The sequence below is a fragment of the Megalops cyprinoides genome, chromosome 7, assembly GCF_013368585.1.
Source record: "Megalops cyprinoides isolate fMegCyp1 chromosome 7, fMegCyp1.pri, whole genome shotgun sequence".
Classification (NCBI taxonomy): Eukaryota; Metazoa; Chordata; class Actinopteri; order Elopiformes; family Megalopidae; genus Megalops; species Megalops cyprinoides.
In genome coordinates, this window is record NC_050589.1 from 2,816,278 (window position 1) to 2,830,573 (window position 14,296).

The 14,296-nt window shown below is 46.2% G+C and overlaps 1 protein-coding gene across 1 annotated transcript; it reads left to right on the forward strand.

Moving 5' to 3' along the window:
- Nucleotides 1–316: 316 nt before the first annotated feature.
- On the forward strand, nt 317–13,800 carry LOC118780124 (tumor necrosis factor receptor superfamily member 1B-like). The gene is made up of 10 exons (XM_036532443.1): nt 317–544; nt 5,748–5,850; nt 6,866–6,991; nt 7,325–7,480; nt 7,585–7,678; nt 8,180–8,424; nt 10,361–10,444; nt 11,118–11,155; nt 11,370–11,565; nt 12,111–13,800. The coding sequence occupies exons 1-10, from the start codon at nt 488–490 to the stop codon at nt 12,344–12,346; spliced, it is 1,335 nt and encodes a 444-aa protein (XP_036388336.1). The 5' UTR covers nt 317–487; the 3' UTR covers nt 12,347–13,800.
- The last annotated feature ends 496 nt before the right edge of the window (nt 13,801–14,296 follow it).

Consider the following 14,296-nt stretch of genomic DNA (forward strand, 5'->3'; position numbering starts at 1 on the left):
ATGCCCTACTGCTAAATACATGCTTGACATTTAGTTTTAACTTAAACCAATTTAAAACCAAATTTAAATCTCCAATACATCTTATTCTCCTTCTTAAAAGCAAGCTTTGTGAATCCACGAAGAATCATAGTATTGGAGTATTTTAAACCTTGGCCATGAAATTACCTTTTTATTACTGAAAATTAAAGGCGTATATCGAGTCCACTAGAAAAATGGATGGCAAGTCTCTCTCCCTCTCGCTCTGTAATAAACATTGGCTAATATTACCAGTACGGAAGTGGGACGCGTGGGCGGGTAAGTGGCGTGCTTCAGCGTGAGTACGCGACGAAGTTCTCGCAACTCTGGCAGATTTCAGAAGGAAACAAGCACATCTTCTGAATCCTGATGCTTGAAGAAATTCACTGACATAACCCCGGATCACTGCGGATGAATTCTGGGCTCAGTTTGTGAGGATTATCTAAAAAAGAAAATATCGTTATTTCAGATCATGTTTTGGAAGACCCGGTACTTGCTGTTGGTCGCCGCGCTTCATCTTGCGAACAAGGTGGGTGTTTGAACCGTCTGTGCTGACAAGGATAAGACATATAGTTAACGAATCCACTTATAAATCATATAAATCGTGTGGCGATAAGAGTGTGTGTGATATCTGGTGCGAGCATTGTAGTTACGCGGTCTGGATTCTAAATAGCAAGTTTAGAGTTTTGAAGCGTTTTCCGTTTCTTGTGTTGGACACGACAGCGTCGTTTGATTTTAATTCCTAAAGAACATTGATTTAGCAGGCTGACAGCACTGAGCGTTCACTATTGTTGTGACAATAACTGATAAACGATCTGTGTCAAGTGCTTGCACTGACCGCGTAAGCATATTCTCGCTATTGCCGGTGCAACATTTCAACGCAACATTCTAAATTGTTTTAAGGACAGACGTTAATGGCTGGTGATTCGTACGTAGGTATTCACGATTCTCTAAAACTAGTTTCATCATAGGTTAAATTGCTCTGATTTATAACTACGTAAACCTCTTCCAGATTCCTCACTAAGCATATCGACGGGTTTGAATCAGTGAAACATTAATGAAAGAAAGCGTTAGTGCGTGCTCCACTAAGGTCGCACGGACTTTGTCGCACTGTGTGCATTGCTCATTACGGCCGCATTCCTCTGGGAATGCTGCGCGCTCCTCCGAAAAGGATTCTTCAGCGCACTGAAACCAAACAGTAGCAGTTACCCCAATAATCAGAGTGAGGGGTGTGGAATTACAGATTCAAAAACGAGTGTAAAACTCGTGCACATTCTCACGTGACATTTTTCGACAGTGCGCAGATCCGAACCCTGAAATCTAGTTTTACTTCTTGCTTCTTTTGAACTACCCACATCAAGCAATTTTGTTGAGCACTGAGGTTGCAGGTTTTTACTAACTTTGCGCTGATATATCGTAGATGTCTGACTTGACTGCTTTGTTTTCATCGTTTTGCTGCATGGCGGAAAAGGTATTATCAGAGAAGTAGTACAAGTGAAAATTAGACTGGGAGATAAAAGGTGTTCTTTCGCACCGTAAAAATGTAGTCCTTTAATTTTGGTGTCTTTAGAAAGTTTTGTGAGAGTCTTGTTAGCTGAAATTGTGCCTTATATGTTATTCGCCCATTTTCAATCAATGCCCTCTCTGCACCCGCAAACCTGATGTAAATGACTGATGAAACATTGCTTGAAAATGTTCGAGGCCATTTATTGCAGTTGGTTTGCATTTGAGAAGTACTGATATTACGCTTGGCTCATTGATCAAAAAAACATTTTCTTGGTTTCTACTGTCTATTAATTGTTGCAGTGCAAATCATATGTTTTGAAACCGCGTGGATCACAGTGACTTTTTTCCAAGGTGACCCCTCACATCAAGGCATGGTGTCACTCAGAAACCTAGGCTTAAAACTGCCAGTTTAGAAAGAGATGGGTAACTATGGGTAAGCACAAACTACACATTGAGTTATGGCATGTGCTTTACAATAGCTTCATTGAGGCTGGTGGAAAAAAAAATGATAACCTTAAAATGTCATCTAAGGCAAAAAGGCTTCCTGAGTTTACGGCTATGTGTTGTTTCAGTTCCAGAGGCTAGCCATCTGAGAAATGAGTAATGTGTGCTTCCACGGAAATGAACATTTGAAATGACTGGGGGCAGGACAACATGGTGAGAAAGACCATGTGCTGGATTCCCACAATGGGGAACTGCAAAGGTCGCACTGTATCCTCACAACAGGGAACTTCAGAGGTTTCACCAAAGGATGGGTTCATGGGAATTCCATCACCGAGGGGTACAGGGAGTCCCCAGAGTTGCTTGTTTATTACCTGTATTTCCCAGACCCATGTCTGACTAAGGATCATGTGTCATCGGTTCAGGTGCTACTTCCTCATTCAGGTTTTTGACCTTTTCAGTACAGGTAGGGCTTTTAGTGCATCTCCCTTGTGATACAACCTGGTCTCAAATTTTAACCAGTTGTGGTACCAAGGGGCAGTCCCGACCATTGCACATCAGAAATTTTTTTGCAACATCAATGTTTCAGCAGAATATCTTCACTTAATGAGAGATCACATTGTGCCATTGCGTCAAATAAATACTGCTGCCTAATGGCAGTCATGCCACATAAAACTGAAAAGCACCCCATACCATCACACTCGAAACTTAAATTATTTCCATTTTTCCAGTTTGTTATCGCAGCTATTTGTGACTATAATATAACAGGGGAGATCACAGGTAATCAGTACAGTATAATGTAAAGTGCAGACTGAGACCAAGCTCATGACTGATACTCGATTTGAGGAGCGTTTAAAGTAAAGGAATTCTGAAGTTTTGTAACATCATTTATCGTAATATCTGAGTGTCATAAAGCTTTCCCATTGAAAATATAGAGCCTTAATCATAGGTCTTTCACAATGGGTAATAAATCCCCTGGTCTGCAGGGTGCCAGAGGTTGAATGTCCATGGTGCAATAGCAACAAGCACAGCTGCTACAGCAATGGTGAGACTTAATGCATAGGGGAGGAGCACCAGAAAGCTGAGCTTCCCAGAAACCAGTAAGGTTTCAGAGGGAACTGTGCCAGCATTCTGTAATTACCAAGACCTCTGCACCTATTGTGAAACTCCTTTTTCTGTCTGCAGCAAACTTTCATTCTACTGGTTTTGAGTTTGGGTTCATCAAAATTTAGCAAGCATGCAAATGACGCATTGTGATAGTTAATCATCACTTGTGTTATTTGTGAGATTTTCAGCAATGGCTGCACCTTACAGATGATTTTGGTGCAAGCAGAATAAACATTTTCCAAGAGTTTACTCCCAGCCTCTAGTTTAAACTCCCAATTTTCTAACTGTGAGTCTTAAGTTGACTTGACTGAACAAATTGCACTGCAGAATTACTGAGCCAGGATTCTGTCAAACAGCAAAAAAGTACACATTTCACAGCTCCTTGAGCCTTGCGTTAGAGAAGAATTTATAGCCCATTTCCTCTTTCATCCTGTACATTTGCAAGTCAGCTGTAATCATGTGACCTTTCAGAACCTGCTGACATGTGACAGTTTTGCAACAAGTCCTCTCACTCAGGACAGCGTAACACGGGTCGGTGTGTGTTCAGGGCTCAATGGCCAGGATTCCCAGCTCCAACAGGCCATGTGTCCACACCGACGGTCGTCAGTATGAAGCAGTGGTTAGGATCCTGCACTCACTGGATCGTTTAGGGTCACACTGTGAACGGCTGCAGTAAAATGCCATCCTGGCAAGTCTCACCCAAAGGAAGTAATGAAATGACTTTCACAGCGCTTTCAGGGGGGGTTTGTCTGCCAGGCAGATTACTCACAGAGAGTAACGAGACCGTAGACCGCTTCTGCACGGTGCGGTTGCCATGGAAATTCTCCCTCCACTGTGAAGTGCACACTCAGTTGAGTCTTTCGGTCTTGGGGGCAGAGGCTTGTAAGGGCAGGGTGGTGCAGCTTTCAATTTCCGTGCAGTTTGCTTCTGCTACTGTTGCAGGTCATAACTGCCCCACCAGGGTTAGAACTGCAAAAATATTCTTAGCAGTACGTTGGCAGTGTGTCGCAGTGCGGATATGCTTGTTTGTCTGGCTTCAGGTCATTAACCAGAATTCCTGTCTCTACTGGCTTCTTGTAATTCTCTCTAGAACTGTCTTCCCACCATTTCCTGTCTTGCGGACACGGGTGAGTGATGGTGTGGCTCATAATGACTGTAGTTCTAAGTAGCCCGTCAATCTAAAAAGTTGTTTTTTGATTATTATTATTTCAGACAGGAAGATAGCTTTTATTGCGAGAAAGGGAAAGTATTAAACAATGAAACTTGGATACCAGGACCTGGAAGTCAGAGACCAGTGCAGGCTTAGGTCCAGTGCTGTGTGTTGCTCCTTTCAACAGGGTTTGTGCACAAAACTGGCAGGCTGAGAGGTGGGTGGATTGATATTAAAATAGAATGAAACATTCATTTATGGACAATATTCAACAGTGCCAGTTCCTTCAGACTCCTTGAATCTGATCACGTCTCTACTTTAGTATGTCAAAAATGACTCGCAGTGATCTTTTTATATTCTGTCTTCTGTTCAGACACCCATTTCCAAAATGTCCTTCCTTGCTTCAGCATGTATTATTAAAATCCTAAAATGCGGTTTGTTCACTGGCCAAATGGAACCTTTTTATTGGATGCTATTTGATGGACACTGACCACCCGATCCAAACAACATTTTGTCCTTCACTTGAGCTGCAAAGTGAGCTTTTTTTCCCTAAAAACAGTTTGGCAAGTTGAAGAAATGCCTAAATTAATGATGTTTTTGTTTTGTGAAGAAGAAAGTTAGTCAATGTTGCAGCTGTTTTTAAGTCACAGTTAAGGACAGCGGTTGATGGGTTCCAGATGTAAATGGAAGGCTCCTTTGCTCTTATTGAGTTATTTCTCCACGCATTATTAAGGCCAGTTGAAAATGTGAAAAAAAAATGCAATGGCTGCAGTGTTGAGAAATGACTCACGTGCATGAGTCTCTGCCAGCCGAGTTTGAGAAACGGCTGAGTCTGAGGAAAGTCCTGACTCCATGAGCTCTCTGAACACTGACTCATCGGGGTGTTAAGGTTGTGCTTGAGTGTGATGTTGTGGGTGTGAAGGTGTCGTGAACGTGACAGGGGTTCAGGGCCTCTATGTTGCACGTCAAGAAGGCTCTGGGTGCCCTGATGGATTTCTGGGAAATACTGAAGGGGGGGGGCAGTGTGTGTGTGCGTGCATGCGTGAGTGCATGCATGCATTAGTGCGTGTGTGCGTGTGTGCGTATGTGTGTGTGTGTGTGTGCGTGTCTGCGTGTGTGTGTTTGCATATTAATTATGTGCTTTCATGTAAATTTTGGACTTTTGTCATCTTCTTCGTTAGTATTTTCCAACCTGAGAGAAATGTTGTCATCCGCCACGTCTGCATGAGTTATGCAAATCCCGTCGACGCCCGGGGGCACTGAGAGGGCCTTTTTTCCCGTTCCCTCCGCCCTGTTCGTGCCACGGCCAGGCTGTGGCCGTCACCACCGCTGTAGCATGTCCCCGCTGTGCTTCCAGAGAACAGGGCAGTGGGAGGAAGCTCTGTCAGCTCACGCCACAGGGCGGCGTGACGGCAGTGTAGGCGTGGGGCTGTGGCCAGCGTGTCGCTCAGTGCCTCTCTGTGACCGCGTCACCCACTGCACCTCCGTGGCTCAGTGCGTCTCTCTCTCTCTCTCTCGTCCTCTGCAGGTACGCGCTTTGCCCTACGCCCCTGATGATCAAGGACGATGCTGGAATAATGGAACCTACCTCAACAAGGAGCAGATGCTCTGCTGCAGTCTGTGTGCCCCAGGTAGGACACTACACTGGGGCTGTCCTTGTCTGTGTGTGAATCAGCACCCACATGGCGGTGGCTCTCTGCCCTTTCTGTCTCCTCACTCATAACAAAGCCAATCCCTAAGAAGTCCCTAACCCACTGCCATAGCATGAGAGCATGTGTGAGGCGTAATTCAAACACTGTATGCATGCGTGCTGGCTGTGATGAGTTTTTCCACATCAGAAAGAGGCCGTGCAGTTTTTTTTTTTTTTGGGGGGGGGAGTGGCCCCTGGTGACCCCTGGTGACCTGCCATTGCTGATGTCAAAGCTGAGAAGCGTGTCAGCTCAGCAAGACGTCTAATCATTTCCTGGGCGCCGCTTCGCGCCCAGGCTGGGTGCGAGGTCGGGGCATTCCGCACAGGAAGTGCACTGCGTGCAGGCGGGCTCCCTCTGACTGCGCTGAGATCAGCACTGCTGCCGTCAGGGTTGCTGAGCGGAGACTGCCACCTGCCCTTAAAAACGCCGCCGCTGCGCGGGCCAAAATGCTTTGTCTGCATTCAGCAACCTAGCCTCCACTTCTGTTGCCACTCACCGTAAGCGAGGGGTGTGGGCCCACATGGGCGGAACCGAAACTCCGCTCCTTTTATGGGGCTCTCTCGAGATCTGGTTTCACAAGAACAAGCTCTGTGCACACCCTGTAAAGCTACCAGTCAAGCGAATTAGTGGATCAAGGGCTCCCGTAGAATGAATATCAGTAGGGTGGAGGTGTGTGGGAGGGCTCACCCAGGCAGTTCAGACTGCTTATTTCGCCATACAGGAAGCATGTCTCCAGATGCTGGTGTTAAACGAAAACATAGATGAGGAAGGAGAAGAGAGCTGTAAACCAAAGAACAATTTGCCGATTTAGTTTTTCCTCTTTCCTTTGATTGCGCAAACACTGCCCAGCTTAAACGTGACCCTCAAAATGTAATCACTCGAAACAGGGTTTTGGGTATTTGTATGCATCCTTGAAGCCACCTCGATGTCGTAACAGTTGTCTCACCTGTAACAGGGTTTCACCTGAAGGAGAGGTGCACGCCAACCAAAGACACGGTCTGCGCAGAATGCAGGAAGGGTGTCTATTCGGAGAATTGGAATTACTTCCACCAGTGCTTCAAGTGCTCGTCCTGTAGGGAAGGTGGGTGTCCTGTCTCAGAAGTCATATGTACGAGACTCCATTCAGTGTGTACCATGCTTTTCAACCAGAGAGTCAACTCTCTGGTATCATTCAATTTTCTGCCCGTTGAAATTCTGTCAAGCCTTTTTGTAGCTGGATAATGTTGAATGTCTGTACAACCCGCTCTTCAAATATGTTATAGGCAGCGCCAGCGTGTGTGTGTGTGTGTGCGTGTGTGTGTGTCTGCCTGTGTGCATATTCCTGCTTGTTTTATCGTGTGTGTAGTCTGCAGTTGTGCCTCTGGCGTGGTCCTGTTTTTAATGGAATGTCCTTTTGTGCCACGTGTTTGTGCAGATAAAGGCATGGAGTTCGTGCAGAGCTGCACCACCTCAGCCGACGCCAAGTGTGCGTGTAAGGAGGGCATGTTCTGCTCATACAAACTCAACAACAAGTGCAGGGACTGTAGCCGATTCACCACCTGCCCACCTGGTCAAGGAGTATCCATGCAAGGTATGGAGAAAGCAGCGCTCTTAATGGGGGAGGGACGTGCATTGTGTGGTGCATGCAGGGGCGTTGTGAGGTGGGATGGTGACCGGGGGTGTGTTGCATTGCAGGAACAGCTGACTCGGATGTGAGGTGTTCACCCTGCACTGCAGGAACCTTCTCTGACAAAAAGTCATATACCGAGCCCTGCCGACCGCATACCAAGTGAGTACTCACACACACACGCACATACATACACACATGCACATATACACGTATACACGCACACACATGCACATACACACACGCACACTCACACACACACATGCACACATTCACACACACACGCGTGCGCGCACACACACACACACACACACATGCACACACACACACACACACACACAATACACACACGCACACTGCATTAACCACACACACATACACACGCGCGCGCACACACACACACACACACACACACACACACACACACACATGCACACTCACAGGCATCTCACATATAAACATATACTTTGCACACCCATAACACATGCACCCACATGAACACATGAGCATTCACACATAGACATGTAAAGACATGCACATTATATACACGTGTATACATACACACGTGTACACACACACACGTACACACACACACACACACACACACACATACACACATACACACATAGACTGATGATGGTGTGGATAATCTGCGCCCCACAGCTGTGAATTTCAAGGGAGGAACACTCTTCGGCCTGGCAACGCCACATCCGACACAGTGTGTGGGCAAATCGTGAGGCTTCCCTTCATCACCACCACCACTACCACCACTACCCCCACCCCTACCCCCACATCAATCCCATCCAAAGCCATTGGCCGTGCTGTGGAGCCCGTACCCAACACCACGAACTCAGGCACAGTGACTTCCAATGGAAACAGAAAGCCTGAGGACAATACTCACTTGATTGGTAAGTGTGAACATCTTAAGTACCTTTCCACATACTGAAGAAGTAAAGTATGCATATATATATATATATATACACATATACATATACATATATATACACCGGTGAACCAAAACATTATGACCACTCACAGGTGAGCCGAATAACGTTGATCATCTCCAAACAAGGGCAAATGTCAAGGGTCTGGGTAGATTAGATAGTAAGCGAACAATCAGTTCTCGTAGTCAACGTGTTGGATGCAGGAGAAATGGGCAGGAGTAAAGACCTGAGCGACTTTGACAAGGGCCAAATTGTTATGGCCAGATGGCTGGGTCAGAGTATCTCTGAAACGGCAAGGCTTGTGGGGTGCTCCCGGTCAGCAGTGGTGAGTATCTACTGACAGTGGTCCGAGGAGGGACAAACCACAAACCGGTGACAGGGTGTTCGGCACCCAAGGCTCATTGATGCGCAAGGGCAATGAAGGCTATCCTGTCAGATCCGAACCAACGGAAGATCTACTGTGGCACAAGTCACAGAAAATTTTAATGATGGTTACGGGAGGAATGTGTCACAACACACACTGCATCGCACCCTGCTGCGTCTGGAGTGTAGCCGCAGACCGGTCAGAACGCCCATGATGACCCTTGTCCACCGTCGAAGGCGCCTACAGTGGGCACGCGAGCATCGGAACTGGACCTTGGAGCAGTGGAAGAAAGTCGCCTAGTCCGAAGAGTCCCGTTTTCTTTTAGATCACGTGGATGGCCGTGTACGCGTGCGCTGTTTACCTGGGGAACTGATGGCACCAGGATGCATTGTGGGAAGACGACAAGCCGGTGGAGGGAGTGTGATGCTCTGGGCAATGTTCTGCTGGGAAACCCTGGGTCTGGCCATTCATGTTGACGTCAATTTGACACGTGCCACCTACCTAAACATTGTTGCAGACTAGGTACACCCCTTCATGGCAATGGTATTCCCTGATGGCAGTGGCCTCTTTCAGCAGGATAATGCGCCCTGCCACACTGCATACATTGTTTGGGAATGGTTTGAGGAACACGATGAAGTGTTCACGGTGTTGCCCTGGCCTCCAAATTCTCCCAATCTCAATCCAATTGAGCATCTGTGGGATGTGCTGGACCGACAAGTCCAATCCACGGCGGCCCCACCTCGCAAGTTACAGGACTTGAAGGATCTGCTGCTAATGTTTTGGTGCCAGATACCACAGGAAACCTTCAGGGGTCTTGTACAGTCCAAGCCTCAGCGGGTCGGCGCTCTTATGGCGGCACACGGAGGACCAATCCATATTAGGCAGGTGGTCATAATGTTTTGGTTCATCAGTGTGTGTGTGTGTGTGTGTGTGTGTGTGTGTATGTGTGTATATATATATATATATATATATATATATACACACATATATATATATATATACATATATATATATAATATATATAATATGCTGTATATATACACACGTGATAGAGAATATAGTGACAAACACATTGGTTCTTTTTTTAGTGACAAAACAGCAATGTTTGCCACTTTCATACAGTGGGAAGTTTCATATGCTATATTTTAGAGTGTATTAAGATTTTCTATATACATATATACAGTATATGCAGCATACATTTAATTATGTTAAAGCAGTGGTATATAGTATACTGTACTTTTTATATGTCAGAAATTATATTTTACTTTGGATTGGATGTAATTAATATGTTAGAAATGGTATGTCATATGTATTATATAATATTCCTTTAAAAATGATACTTTCTTCTGAACGGGTGGAATGGAGGGTCACTCTGTCACTCTCTGTCTCTCTCTCTCACGGTCTCCCCGTCTCTTTCATTGTCTCGGTTTTCCTCTTTGTTTCATTGAAGCACTCAAACTAAATTCATTTCAAAATTTCCTTCTCTTGTCTCAGTCCTCTGTCTCAGACACTCATGCGTGTACTTGTCTCCCCCAGCTACGGTTTTGGGTTTTGGTGCTGGAGCGGTGCTTTTGATAGTTCTCATGATCTGCATCCACATCTGCATCCGAAACCATAGAGGTAAGACACAGGAGCGCCCCCCCCCCCCCCCCCCCCACCACGCTCCATGCTCAACCCCCTGTGGTCTGGGTGATACACGCAATTACCAGACTCATACTCACTCAGAAACTGTGCTGTGCCTTCAGATTTCACACACAGTGGTCTGGTAACAGCATTAACCTGATTAGGTGTGAAGGTGAATCACCACCTCCTAAGTAGTGATTTTAGTAGTGACACTCGCAGGAAGGTGGTCTTTCCTTTCACTGCAGTTTATTCTGTCATTTTACACAAACATAATTAAGTGTTCATTGGCAATTATGTGACTTAAAAAATGGTAGAAAATTCTGACCAAGATGAATGTTTGAAGAACCACCACAATAACCGTTCATTTGAAAGCCTTACCTAGCTCCAAATCCACAGAACTTGGATCTGCCTTCACTGTAAACTGCAAGTGAACTGCCAACTGAACTGGGGCAATCAGTGGATTCGTAATGCCATATTCTCATTGAACACTCTTCTTATGCTTCTTAAACTGTATCTAAATGTGTACATTTTACATAAACTTCACAATCAGTTTAGCCTGGCTGAGCCATAGCTGGCACTTTTACACTGAGTATGAAAAACATTTGTATATGTGCTGTGTTTTTCTAAAATAATAAATGTCAACGTCCCTTCCTTTTTTTCTGTCTCCCAGGTGACACAAACAACAACATTGATAAGGAAGCCAACAAGGTGAGTGTGAAGGGTGTGGTTATGCTGTTCACACAGCCGTGGGCACGAGTGTGTGGGAGCCCAACACGTCACTGACTAAACCAGAGGGGCGGATTTGTTTTATGGAGATCAGGTGCGCAGATAAGGATGCAGCTACGTCATTCTCTCTCTCTCTCTCTCTCTCTCTCTCTCTCTCTCTCTCTCTCTCTCTCTCTCTCTCTCTTTCTCTCCTCAGACTTTGCAAGGCTCCTCGATGTCCTGTCAGCGCAATTCCTCCAGCAGCCGCCCGCCGGAGCAGCAGTGCCTCCTGGGAGAAAAGGACTCCAGCAGCACCTCCATCTCCACCACATCCAGCAAGACAGAGTCTATGGTCTGCTGTCGTAGCGGCTACGGCGGACAGGAAGGGAGTGGGGGTGTATACCAGAGGCAAGGTGAGAAGGGGGAGCAAGCGTGTGTGTGAGGGGGTGGGGTGAGGAGGAGGTGCGAAGACATTTCATTGTATTGGACTTGCTGGTTCAGTAATTATGGTTAGATAACACATTACATTATGTTACATACTGTAACCTTACTTAGGTTACAGTTTTATTTATAATGTTATCCAGCTGGGTATTTACAGAGGCAATGCTGGGTTAACTACCTTGCTCAAGGGTACAGCAGCAGTGCCCCAGCAGGGAATCGAACCAGCAAACCTTTGGTTACAAGTCCTTCTCCTTACCACTATGCTACAGCACTATGCTACACCGCCGCCCCAGGGAGGCAAGGGGCTTAACCTGAATTGCCTCAGCAATATCCGGCTGTAAAATAGGTTATGTTTTAAGAACGTGAGCTGCTTAAGTTGCTCTGGATACGGGTGCCTCGTAATAACAGATGTGCAATGTAACGTGAGTGTCTTTGCGCACATCCACATATGTGAGTGTGAGGTTATTAGGAGAGGTGATGGCCTTACACATGGTTTTCTCCTCACTTTCCCTCACAGACAGCCCCCAGATGAGCAGCCCCACCGTTACCGTTAATATCAACGCCACGATAAACTGCCACCTGCCCACAGGCACCCGCTTCTGCTCAGTCCCCACCAGCCCCGCCACTGACTCCGCTCCCTCTGACTGTAACCTCCCCCTCTCCACGGAGGAGGAGCGCTCGGACTTGTTGAAGGTCGGGGAGGCGAAGGACGCCCGGCCGGCCGTGCAGGAGAGCGGAAAGGTGGTGTGCTGAGGGAGGAGAAAGACCCGGGGGTGGGGACCACACCGGTCCGGTGTCAGCGAATCAGGAGGGGAGCCGCTTGTCCGAGATCAAGCGCCGTTACTGAGCAGGGACCAACTCCCTGAAAAGGACAGCAATGACTGGATCACATTGGTCCTGCCTGTTGCAGCAGTGATTATATCTGGTGTACAGGTATCGCCGTTGACTTTGGTTCCGCGGTCAGCCGAAGTTTGAAGCCGTCCTGGTGCAAGGAGGTGACCGGGTTCCTCAGGCAGAGCTCAGTGATGTGTGCACCAGTTCAGCGTCTGTTCATGGAACCTCTGCCGTGTCTGTGTGCCTCCATCACTCCCCATGGCTGTAGACATGGGTGCCGGAACAGCGCCCTCTCCAGGCCTGGCTGAATCTCAACCTTGACCCTTACAGACACCAACAATCCCCTCTTTAGTGGGGAGCTACGTTTATGCCTCAACTGACCACTAGTGGGCAGCACTGATCCGGAATGACTTACTTGGTTACAGGTTGTTTCTTGCACATCTCCCAGACCGAAGTCCGTCCACCACCGCACCAGAATTGGGCGCAGCTCAACTGATTTTTGGATGGGGACCATGGTCTGGACTTTGAGGCGACTGAGGGGATTACAGCCCCTGGCAGGGTAGGATTCGGTGAATGACACAGCAGAAATCGCTCCTGGCTGGGTGATCATGCAGAGGGTAAAGCATTGCATGGTGGCAGCGGGGGTGACATCGATGACACCACTCAGCAGGAGTGAGGAGTGGCTGTTTGTTTTTTCCTCTCACATCCCTGTGACCTCTACCACACACATCTTCAAGTCGTCATTCCGAGAGCCTCCCGCCAGCTGCTGCCCGTTCTGATAAGCGGCTGCGTACTGTCTGTGTGATGTTGTACTCGAGAAGTCAAGTCAGTCCAGGAAACCATGACTGAGTGAAACCACGAAAAGGGCATTTTTTTCTCATGTCTGGAGGTATTCCTCTGCTGACAGATAAGAGCCAGAGTGCTTTCTGAGCAAGTACACGAACCTGTGACAAACCTTACCGACCAGTTTCTGATACGTTGGACAAAGTTACTGCTATCAACATACTGTATGGTTATATTTGTGCGGTCATCATATGCTTCTGTGAACGTTGTCTGAATGAGATCTGAACGTCATCTTTAGAGTGCACATTTTTCTTTTGTCTTCTGTTTGGCGTGACTGTTTCTGACAGACATCCACCCTGATATGCGGAGAGAACAGGCTTTTTTTTCTGTTGAAGGAAGTGTGACACACATCTACAAGCCCAGTTGGTGGAAAATGATTCTGAGGTTTAGGTTTAGTCATCAATAACAATATGTGAGGAGAGCTGTTTTGTCTGCAGGCTTGTTGAAAGAAGTGTGAACAATGACTAATGTAATCCTACATCCAAGTCCTTCTGTAGCTTCAAAATCTACCTCACAAGGTCTGTGCTGAATTTTTTGAAGTTACAAATATGCTATTTGTACATATAGTGTGTATGTATATGTGTATCTGCTATATATGCTGTATATATATACATATACACATAAAGATGTTATATATGTGAAATTATTTTTTCAGATGTATGGTAGCGATAATGTCACCATAATATATATTGTAATGTAAGTAAATGAATGAATGAATAAAGTGAATTTAGGATAAGAACCTTTTCCAATATGCTTTTACATGTATATTTATGGTTATGAAAAATAGTTATAACAGTAGGACTAATGAAACTTGGTTTACTAAGAAAGCATATTCTTAAATGACTGTATAGAACAGTTTGTTTAGGCTGTCATACAGCCCAAAACCTGATCCTTTGAATACAGGCATTTATAATCAAGCACAAAGTGCTCCTACAAGAAGGTCACTTCAGTTTCTTAGGCAATGGCTCCCTCTGGTGGTCAAACCCTTTAATTAATGAGGAACGTGAGCCAAGTGCTCGCTCAGTG

What these genes read in the sequence shown, in the direction of transcription:
- LOC118780124 (XM_036532443.1), top strand. Translation starts at nt 488, where the DNA reads ATGTTTTGGAAGACCCGGTACTTGCTGTTGGTCGCCGCGCTTCATCTT. An exon ending in CTGCAGTCTGTGTGCCCCAG is followed by an intron (nt 5,851 to 6,865) that starts GTAGGACACTAC and finishes CACCTGTAACAG; the next exon opens with GGTTTCACCTGAAGGAGAGG. An exon ending in GGACAATACTCACTTGATTG is followed by an intron (nt 8,425 to 10,360) that starts GTAAGTGTGAAC and finishes TGTCTCCCCCAG; the next exon opens with CTACGGTTTTGGGTTTTGGT.